The following is a 10,916-nucleotide window of genomic DNA, read 5'->3' on the forward strand; positions in this document are numbered from 1 at the left end:
AAATAAGTAAGTTTTTATTACAAAACCTTTATTTACTACTCATATTTATTATAATTTAAGTATTCTAATTCATCATAATAAGTGTCCTAAATACTGGATTGTTTCAAAAATAAATAAGTGTATAAGAGTTAATCACAACACAAAATTAAGTAAAAAGTAGTCATTTATGATAACAGTGATAAAAATTGTACATTGTTTAAAGCTAATCAAATATTACAAATGTCGATGTTGACTTAAACCCTTCGTCAAATGCAATAAAAAAATATCAGTCCTTCAATTTTGCGACTCCCCCGACAAAAATCTCTTGACCCTTTCCTCGTACTCTTTATTACTTTCGGCTTTGGGTAAGTTCCCATTGCTCTCATTTTTCGGGAAAAATTTCGCCAGTTTTCCAGTTTTGGGAAAATGGTCGAGAATATCGGGCGGCACAACTTTGGCAATTTTATTGCCCTTCCTCACCGTGTTTACTTCAACCCGACCCTTCCCACTCTTTGACAACACTAAATCATCGGGGTAATTATTTTTCATACCCTTAAAAGCTACATTTGTCGCAACAATCGACCAAATTACCCCTAAAAGGGACGTTATGAAAATATTCGCTGTCAGGCCTAAACTAATTGGGGATGTTTTATTAAGTAGACTGTCTCTAGTGTCCAGTACGGCCAAACTGATTAAAAGAAACGAAATTGCTGATGTTAGTGTGGCAAAACAGGACGATAGGAAGAACCACGTGATATTGTGATCGATGTACCATTGTTTCCACGCAAGAATTCCTGCGAATCCTGCCAGGAGGTGGCCTAAGGACATTACGAAGGAGCCGGCGGAAATGACCGCAGGAACGTTGATAGTGTGACCTTCTGATTTCTTAAATGAGAAGAAATCCTCTTCGATTCGTTTTATTAGACGTTGCTCTTCGAGAAACTCTTCAGTATTGTTACTAGTGGTTTGATTGAAAGATTCTTGGGTGTGATTCGTTGTCATTTTTTTCACGACAAGAGTTCCCATCAAACACGAGGTTACTCCCAACGCCAGAAACATTATACTTAATCCTAGGACAATCGAGGATGAGTATCTTCGTTCCGAAGGGTACAAATCGCGAGGATTTGGATTGGAACGAATCTTGATTTTGTAAATACTCTCCATTTTCACTGGACTTTCTTGTGTGTTCCGTTATCACATCTTGAATCGTTTGGAAGATCTGGAACAAAAACATGGCTTTAGAAAGTGATGCACAAGACCGCTTTGTTACCAAACAATGAATATGTATGATTGTCACGTGTATTCATGTGAAAATGACATTAAAATTAGTTAAAAGAAATATTCCATTACATCCAGTTTAACAACGCGTTTAAATGGGAAGTTCAATTTGAATAAATGTGAAAACATCACGTTTACGTAACAGTACCGCAATTAAGTCATAGCGTGAAGATATAATGAAGGAAAGTCTCTCTTTTGTATCTTCCAGATTTTATTGAATTAAGTGCAGTTTAATTGCCTTGCGCAAGACAAGTTCTTGTTCCCTCACATCCGGAAGTTTTATCTTTGGAACGTTGGGAATTCAGCGACTTTAACACTTATCAGTTCAGTGGAAATGATTATCGACTTTCCGCGCATTTTCATTCACTATTGTTTTATTTTCATAACAGGGCATGATAAACGCACCTTGTCGAGTAAAACAAACACGACCTTGCTGAATCCCTCGTCAAATAATTTACTGTGTGAAGTTTCAAACCAAAAACGGGTTTGCAATAATTACCAAAATTAATTTTGGAATTATGCAAATTTTATTCGAAAGTTTTTGCATTGCTTATGTAATTGGGGACGAATCGAAACTTGTATTTATCTTACTAAACAAACGAGAAAAAGTAAATAAAATTTTATATTGCACAATTTATTCCTATTATTTGGCGAGTGATTTCATTGTTGGGTCAACGGCTTCGATTTATTTGGAAAAGTTAAAGACCTGCTTATGGATCATGTCTATTCATCAAGGTGTAAGCATTAACAAAAACTTTATTAGTAGGTTAATACTTTTATAACTCGAAACAATTATGTATATTAATGTTGACAATGCTGTTGCATTGTTACTTTCCAAATTAGTAGGCGGAAATGATATACGTGTGGGTATAAATTTATCAAAGTAAATATCGAGGAGTAAGCTTTCATACCATGCAGACTCTGTTGGAAACTTAAAATGAATAAAAAACGCAAGGTATCGGAATTACACAACAAAAAGGATCATTTTTATTATTAAAAATATATTGAATTAATGGACTAAAATGGTAAAATGAAAATTATTACATTTAGTATGAATAATATAGGTAGGGCCTTTTTTTAATTTTGCAGGTGTCCAGTTACAAAGATACGTCGTTGAGCAAATTCCGCTACGAATCCATTTTAAAGCAACAATAGAAGAAGGGTGTGTTTTGAGGGGTTGCTATCATATGTTTAGGGGCTATTTTTAACAAGTGTTCCCTTTATTAATATTCTGAATCAGTTTACAATTGTTTGAAGCTATTATTGTAACATGAATAACGCGGTAGGGTTGTTATTTTCATTTTACTATGAAATTAGTAATTAAGTAAAAAAAGTAATACAATTAGGCGAGTTAGTATTAATAGTATAATCGAGGTGTATATCAAATTTGCCCACCGATGTTTGTATACTATATTTTCTTCAGAATCACATTTCGTTTAAATAATAAAATATGTATTTGTTTTTCGGTCAAAGTTGATGCCTTGACGTGGTTGCTATGCGTTTTTGACGTAATCTTGGTGATCTTACATTCCTGACCAAGGGATGTAATGACATATTTCTCGACCTCGGAAAGGTTAGGGCTTGTAAATAATAATTACATTACATTTCTTAAAACTGTAGAAACAGGAAAATATTAACAACAAGTCAGTTGATATTTCATTAGATATTTCTTAAAAGACGAAGCGGAATGTAAAAAGATCACAACAGAGCTAATAGCGTCTTTGTATTCATCGCTGGAATGTCATCCTACGATATTTACATTGGGATTGTCAGCGAAGTGATATGATTTTTCTGATAAAGTTGGTTTTTTCAGTTTTATCAAAATATCACAAAAATATAACAACCTACAATCATTTTTTAACTGTCTCTGTCTGGTTTAACTTTTCACTGTTGCACATTATAATTGTTAGGAGAGTCAAAAGACTTTAAAATTGTACTGTATCGTGGGTAACAGACTGAAACGAATTTTAAAGAGCCATTTTCATATATCATATCGTTGTCATGAACTGTGAGAAGAATTTCCCTAAATGTAAACTGCTCCAGATTCAGAATTTGAGAAATTTTTAGTGCTACCATTCTCTGAATTGTAGAAGTCTAATAAAATAAATGAGATAATAATGATTTCATAAAAAATTGAAATTTTGCATAAATATAAAGTTTTTTAAGTGCATAGTGGGCATAATTGGTTAATTATTATACAAAGGCCGCATTCTGAGTAGGCTAATCACATCTGAACATATTTAAAATGTCACCGCTTTTTTGCGTGTGAACCACAACAAACACTAAAAAATCCTTGAAAATCAAGAAGAAACTTGTCTTATATAATAATAAATTACCCAATTACGATACTCTTCATAATAACAATAAACATAAATCAGTTTTCCTCAAGTAAACTTTGTGATTTTCCGGAAAAAACGTCACGAAAAATTCAACAGGTGACATGCACCACATCACCACGTACATTTTTATTGAATTATTATTACATTGCGCAGTTGCTTTTATTGCTAAAACATTGCGTAAAAAATAATGTAGCAAAACCAAGAAAGTTCGATTGGTATTTTTTGTTAAAGCGATAACTTTTTTTATGATAATAAAATATACCGGTACCTTATTTGAATCCAAAAATACACTACACCATCACAATAGTTAAAAAAAATTAATATCAATTTATCGCACCTGGGCTACTTACAATTCAAACCATTCAGTTCAAACTGACGAAACGCCGTGCGGTGTTCATTCTTGCCAGCTGTTGCCTCCGACGTTGCCACTTCCCTCTATTACCATTACCATTACCTATCATTTTAGGCTAAAGATAATTTAGCCATAAAGATAATTTCAAAAAAAAAAAAACAGCGAAAGGGTTTGGATAGTCATTGACGAATTTTCGCGGTCGCTTTCTTCCAAACTTTCGTTTCACTCGTCAAATTGATTAAATAATAATAGAGAAACTGAAAAGTGTAACAGAGATAAGATCAATTAAGCGACAATGGCGCAAAAATCATTTTTCAGCAATTAAGTGCAAGTTGCAATGATTGTATGTGGGTCATATCACATTCTGGTTAGTAGCCTTGAAATCGTTTATAAATTCTCTATCTTAAGATCTACATGAGATGTAATGTTAATACATACAACACAATGTCTATTTCAAGTTTACCTCGTCACATATTTATGTAAATAGACGAAAGAAATTGTTCACATGCGTTTTTCACGTGTTGCACGTTTGTTAGCATCAGAAGTGACATTAAGTTGAAGTGTAGAGAATAATGGGAGACTTCTCCTTTTGTTTTTACAATTTTGCATTTGCGGTTTAGATATTCTTGGTTTATTTTCTACGCGATGGACCGTAACGGTTTGCTCCCAGCGCAACTTCTGTGCTCTTATCAAACCGAGGAAATCGTTTGCTGCAATTACCTTCCATTTCAGTCCTCATGTTCCAAAACAAATCATCCAAACCAGATTTTATTAGGCTCGTAAAGACTTTCTTCACTTCCTTTTCATTGGTATTAATAGAGCAGTTATGGAGCGGTAGTAACGAAGTAATGAGAAATTGTAAATATTTATAAATAAATAGAAATGCTATTAAAGGTGCCTTTATGAGTAATCAGTCGTAAAAGTTTTAGTTCTATTTTTCTCGATTTTTTCACTCCAACACCCAAATTAATTTTTTTTATTTCTCATAGAAAATACAACACTCAGGAACAAAAATATTTCGTAAATTTTTTAGTGATATTTGAAAGGCTGTATCTCATCGAAAAATGGTCGTATCTAGATTAAAAAAAACATTATGAAGCTTTAGGTTTCTAGTTTTGAGATCTTTTGGCAAACATTTTTTCTGTGCTACGGTTATCACGCAATCCTAAATAATAGCGTGAGAAAAAAAATCAAACTTTTTTTGTTTTTAGTTTTGGTCCACGGACTTGGGGATTTTTTTTAGTTAAGTCAATACATGGGCCGGATAGCATGTTTTTACCTTTAATATTCTTTTTTCAAGCCCCCGACTTTAATTTTTTTTACGTTAATGAATTGTGCTCGTTTTGTGCTCAATTGTACTATTTTTTTTCAATTGTGCTCTTTTCTAAATAAACAAAAAAAAAGATTCAAATTCGGGGGCTAAGTTGACGTTCGAAAATTTTATTTTAATTTAATATAAAATAAGCATCGGGTTCTATACGTTTTGTGCTCACTTAAACTGATGCTATTTCAATTGTGCTTATTTCTAATTTGTTTAAAAAAATATTTTATGAATTTAATATCTAATTAACGGATAAAATGGGTATTTTATTTAGAGTTTTAGCAATTTTTTTAAATAATTCATTTGTGCCCGTTTATTTTTTTTCTCGCGCTATTATTTAGGATTGCGTGATAACCGTAGCACAGAAAAGATGTTTGCCAAAAGTCTCAAAACTAGAAACTTAAAGCTTTATAATGTTTCTTTTTTAAATTTAGATACGACAATATTTCGATGAGATACAGCCTTTCAAATATCACCAAAAAATTTACGAAATATTTTTTTGGAGTAACACATGAAAAGACCAAAAACCGTAAAATTTGTCTTCGTTCGTGGAACCCTTATAAATATCTTTTTGTGACAGGGAGACTCAATAAATGGGGTGGTTGGTGTCACTTTCCGAGAATATAACAATAGGAGAATCAGAAAGGCATTCTCGAAATTCTAGAAGTCGTTTTATTTAATTTTTTTTGTTTAAATTAATTTTTCTCCGAGAACAAAATCCGGTGATAGTCTTTAGTCATAACGAAGTCTGGATAGCCGTTATATGCAAAGCGAAGGGAATCTGACGTGATGTCAATTTAGCCTTATGAATTAATGATGCGTTACTTTCCCGGTTTTCCCTTTTTTACTGCGTTGCTGTTTTGACATTGAATAAATTAAAAGCATCTTAATTATTCATACAGTATATTCTATTATGAAAATTACATAAATATGCATAATCAACTCGCAGAATGCACTGTTATTAATTTAAGTCCATTGTTTACCTTGCGCTAAAGTTCATCAAGACATCACGAAGTCTGTCCCACGTGAAATATCTTCCTCATGGGGGAAACAGCAATTTTACGAAGATACGAATTTTAACCTAGCATTCTGTGGCAGGTGCTTTTAGACTTTTATTTCAACAGATGCATGTGTGGACGACCACAAATTTTATGCTCTGAGACGCGTTATTTATTTCTTTTCCACAAAAAAATTAGACCTCCACAAGGCTTTATTTTAAAAAAATGTACAATGCAGTTTTTGTTTTGTACTGTTTCGTTAGTGTGAATTACGAATGAATACATTACACTTTCGTTAATGCACTCCCACACCTTGAAAGCGCGCACACTTTCTACAAAAACTTAATAATTGTTTGTTTTTTTAATTAAAATGTAATTTAACGTCCTGCAAATGTGCCAAGTGGGAATAGTACAAAAAAGTGATTTACTCCTCTTGCCGAGTGAAATAAATTAAGAATTTTTTTGTCCGACATTCACCTGTCTTGAAACTTATAAAGACATTAAAATTTCTAATCGCTGAATAACTTGGTTGGATTTTTGATGACTTGATATGCAAAGACGTACAAAAATCGTATTTACTGTTAAATGAAAGTAACTAAAAAATCCATTAATTTCAGCTCACTTACGAAAAAGTTAAATTACTTGATCGGAATTTGGCACAAAGCTATAAAGCTTGACAATTTCGCCGAGTATCGAACGGTTCAATAAATAGCGATTAAAGACACTACATTGTTGTAAAACCGTTTATTATATAAAAACAATCAATACCTACAATAAATATTATTTACAATTTCCGCTGATTAAATTTTATAAATCATAATAAATATATTACTTTAGCATAAATACGAGGTTTTAAACCGTGAATCCTGGGACACTGTGTTCCACTCTGTTATCAGGGGGAGGATATTTACAACAGTAACTGGTCATCACTCCTGCAGATGCCAACACTAGTGACAAAACGGAAATACCGCAAACCGCACCGGAAGTCATATCCGCGAGAGGTGTGCCCGGCTTGGGTTGCAATACAAGTAGTACCAACAGCCCCGCGCACATCAGAAGACTAAACACACTCAAAACGATATAACCTGAAACATTACCATTAAAAAAAAATAAAAAACCCAGTCCGGACTCACCGGAAATGTAGTTCCGGTTGGGCAACCAGTAACAGTTCCTCGTCCTGAACCCCAGAAACCCCAACACCAGACAAGTAAATCCGGCTACAATCCCGAAATCCAGGAAATACAACCGCCCCATGATGGACACCATGTAGAAACACAGCCCCAACGTGACCCCCCCGCATAACATCATCATCACCGCCGCCACAGCCAACGTCACTTGGGTCGGCTTCTTCGGCCCCAAATTCATCCACGAGTCGCTCTTGTGCGAAAATGTGGTCTCACTGTAGACACTTTGGGGGCTGGAGCACATGGGGGCCACAATCGCCGTGTGGCGTTTATCCTGGATTTGGCGCGTGCCGAGGGCGTAGTTCAGTTTTTGCCTAGTTTGACTTTTACGCGGTGTTACGAAAGGGTCGTGTTGGGGGGACGCAGGGACTCTTCGTTGGGCGTGGGGGGACCTTACAGAGGGCGATTTTTTGGGAGTTGAGAGGAGTTCGTGGAGTTTTTGGGTGGCGATGGGGTTTCCGGAGGGTTTCCGGGGACTTGGCGGCTCAAACTGGATGTACTCGTAACGGTTCCGGGTAACGGATTTTGGCGGGGAATCCTCGGGGATGTATTCGTAGCGGTGGTTGGGTCTACCTTGGACGAATTCTTCGGCGTAGTGCACTTGCGGTGGATTTTGTTGGCAAATTATGTACCGATTTTGCTCCTGCAGTGGGATGTACTCATACCGGGATTTTGTTTTTTGGTACCTTTCTTGGTCCTTGGTGGGCGAGGATACTACAAAGACTTTCTTCTGTTTGATGATTCCGTCGTCGTCGACGATCATTTCTTCATAAAATTCTTCGTCGTAGTACTGTTCATTTTCTTGGTATTGGGGCTGGGTTTGGGCCCCTACAGGTGACTGCCGGACGTTTTGGACGATTTGAGACAGAGGCTTCCCGTTGTAAAACTCACTTTGTTGACTGAAGGCCGGGTTTGAGTAGAAGTTTTTCGGAAGAGTCCGAGTTGCCATTTTGTCACTTTTGAATTGTTTTAAAGTGGAAATGCTTTCGTAACCGTCATTTGTAGTCGTTTAGGGCACGGCCCGGTGATGACTGGTCGCCTGGTGGTTGTTAAAGAGCTTGCAGCGTAACGGCAGCATGGGGGACGTACTTATCAAACAGCTGCATATGCCTCGCGTCATGTGGGGTGAATTCCATGGGCGTGCCGTCGTTCTTAAGCTGAAATAACATGATTACGTCTCTTTTACCAACTAAATGATTTTTTAATGATAAATTTATTTGGGTCATAAATGCGATAAGTGCATGGTGGAGAAAAGTTTTACGGTACCCAAATTTTTGCGCAAAGAAGAAAAATAAAGAGTTTTAGATTCAATTAATTTGGTGGAAATTGGGAAATGTGTGTTACGCCACTGATGGCACGCTCCGCCACACAAACCCATTTTATAGAATTGTTGCGCCGTTTTCTTTGTTGATATTTTGATCGTACATCTGTATCTACATTCCACAATCAAATTATTTAAACATGATAAGTCCAAGGAAACGAAAGTGGAGATTAGACAATTCAAATATTGTTTTTTCTCGTTTATTTGCGTCCATCTTCCATCGGAAATGAAATTCGAATTCACTATTTCCGTTTTGCCGGTTTATTCATGATACATGGCACAATTCCCAAGTGTTCTCAAATGTCAACAAATAACTGGTTGAGTCTATTCTATTTAATTATATATTCTACATGAAGCTCGACGTACCGTTCAACGGATGTCTTGCATATTCTCAAGGGTCATTATACATAATGTTTAATATCACATTACTTCGGGATTCTGAAATGCATGACAATTAACGAGGAAAAAAGAAAAGTTTTTTAAGTGCATGGATGTAGAGAGAAATTTAAAGTGATGCAACTCGCTTTTTATACTCATGCACATCGACACTTTGCTTTTTCATAAAATAAATAATTGCAAACTTGTTTTTATGTGCGTTAATATCAACAAGTATGTGAGCAATGCTTCAATTAGCTTTATGTTAGGTGCTCAAGATAAATTATGATTCGATGTTTATGCAAAATTGATGCTAAATTTAGCGCGGAGATTAGTTTGGCAAATGGTAAAATTAATTAAGTTCAAATTTCGCTGGAAATGACGTCAGGATTTTTTCATTCTAAAATACCAATTTCCGTTTTAATACAAACTTTCTTAAGAAATAAATGATTCTTCTTTTTTCTTATTTCGTTCGTTTTTTTTTTAATGAAATAAGAACAAAATTAGTGCATTTTTTTACAAAATAAGTCGAGGGCATTATTATTTTTAAACTTCTTAAAAAAATTCTGGCTTACGAAGGTAGATTTTTCTGCAAATTGTTACACTTTAAGTGTTTTGTGAATCTATTTTTAATTTGTTACGAAAACATCGGCACACTTTCTGAAATAGTTTTTTTCATTTTTTCAATACCGTTCCAGTATTTGAATTTGTAGTTCTTATTATTAACATTTTTTGAGATTACATTCAGCTGAATAAAAAGTATAAAACCAACGTTTTTTGCTTAGACTATTTATTATTTGGAAAAAAACAATTGATGATAAAGATAAAGTACTATAAAAATGTGACGTTTTATCAATAAGATTTTTGGAAATTTTCTTTTGTTTTTGAGTTCTGCAAAAAAAATTAATTTTTTTAAATGGCAATCCACTATAAAACGATTTTTCTCATGAAGGTTATGATCTAAGGATTACATCTATCTACTTTATATTTAACTTTTATCTAAATTTTTTTTTACATAAAGTGCCATTTTGATCGCATAACTCAAAAACAAGAAAAATTCATTCTCAAAATACGATCACATTTTTTATATTACTTTGATTTATATTAATTATTACTTTCTGGAGGTAAATGATTAAAAAAAACGCTTGGTTCTATACTTTATGTTTATCCTGTATGTATTTTTTTTACAATTGAATAATTCATTTTTGTTAAGCCTTCTTAGAACTGTGAACTGTTCTCCGTTTTTGATATGAAGATCCGCACAATTTTGTGTGGGATTTCCGGTAAATTTATAAATAAATTGTCTGCCGTTGATTACAGAATTAGCAAAAAGGAAAGGTTTCTTTAAAGAATCTTCCTTGTTGATCGGACAAGCACCCATAAATCAATAAACGAGAATTTTATGACCACTCATTAGAATGAAAAAACTTTTATTTATTTCATAACTATGATCCTTCGAAATAAGTTTCGTTAATTACAGTACATATAGTTAAAGAATATAATTTTCTGTAATTAAACTGCGCACCCTAAAAAGTCATTCATTTTGTCTGTAATAAAATTAATCCACACTATTAGCAGGGGTAATCCCCTATGCACAAATGGACGTAACATTAGACGTCACATAGTGCAAATACATTAAATGGTGACTCACTGTATGTGTTTACGACTGATAAAAGCTCAAATAAGGGTGTTTTTTCTTTGTGTTTTCACACTACCCACATCTAGGGTTAGCTTATTTTGTCTAGATAAAGCTAGAGTGGAAGATTGAA

General features: G+C 34.2%; 2 protein-coding genes across 4 annotated transcripts; both read right to left on the reverse strand.

Moving 5' to 3' along the window:
• Window positions 1–145: 145 nt before the first annotated feature.
• LOC123010845 lies at window positions 146–4,110 on the reverse strand. 3 transcript variants are annotated; one of them, XM_044408000.1, is made up of 2 exons: window positions 3,947–4,110; window positions 146–1,198 (listed from the first exon to the last, which is right to left on the reverse strand). In XM_044408000.1, the coding sequence occupies exon 2, from the start codon at window positions 1,141–1,143 to the stop codon at window positions 274–276; it is 870 nt and encodes a 289-aa protein (XP_044263935.1). In that variant the 5' UTR covers window positions 1,144–1,198; window positions 3,947–4,110; the 3' UTR covers window positions 146–273. The 3 variants fall into 3 exon arrangements, with proteins under 3 accessions (XP_044263935.1, XP_044263934.1, XP_044263937.1); XM_044407999.1 differs by having other exon boundaries at window positions 3,865–4,005; XM_044408002.1 differs by lacking the exon at window positions 3,947–4,110 and adding an exon at window positions 3,594–3,687.
• Window positions 4,111–6,996: 2,886 nt separating this feature from the next.
• Window positions 6,997–8,622, reverse strand: LOC123011075. Its single transcript, XM_044408346.1, has 2 exons — window positions 7,401–8,622; window positions 6,997–7,352 (listed from the first exon to the last, which is right to left on the reverse strand). The coding sequence occupies exons 1-2, from the start codon at window positions 8,398–8,400 to the stop codon at window positions 7,120–7,122; spliced, it is 1,233 nt and encodes a 410-aa protein (XP_044264281.1). The 5' UTR covers window positions 8,401–8,622; the 3' UTR covers window positions 6,997–7,119.
• Between the last annotated feature and the right edge of the window lie 2,294 nt (window positions 8,623–10,916).

Source organism: Tribolium madens, unplaced genomic scaffold (genome assembly GCF_015345945.1).
Source record: "Tribolium madens isolate multiple individuals breed KSU strain unplaced genomic scaffold, Tmad_KSU_1.1 Scaffold_91;HRSCAF=231;Tcas5.2_LG7, whole genome shotgun sequence".
NCBI classification, from domain to species: Eukaryota; Metazoa; Arthropoda; class Insecta; order Coleoptera; family Tenebrionidae; genus Tribolium; species Tribolium madens.

Excerpts from the sequence above, each read along its gene's own strand:
- LOC123011075 (XM_044408346.1), bottom strand. The coding sequence starts at position 8,400 with ATGGCAACTCGGACTCTTCCGAAAAACTTCTACTCAAACCCGGCCTTC. Across the intron at positions 7,353-7,400 it reads CAACCGGAACTACATTTCCG|GTTATATCGTTTTGAGTGTG; the intron begins GTGAGTCCGGAC and ends GTAATGTTTCAG.
- LOC123010845 (XM_044408000.1), bottom strand. The coding sequence starts at position 1,143 with ATGGAGAGTATTTACAAAATCAAGATTCGTTCCAATCCAAATCCTCGC.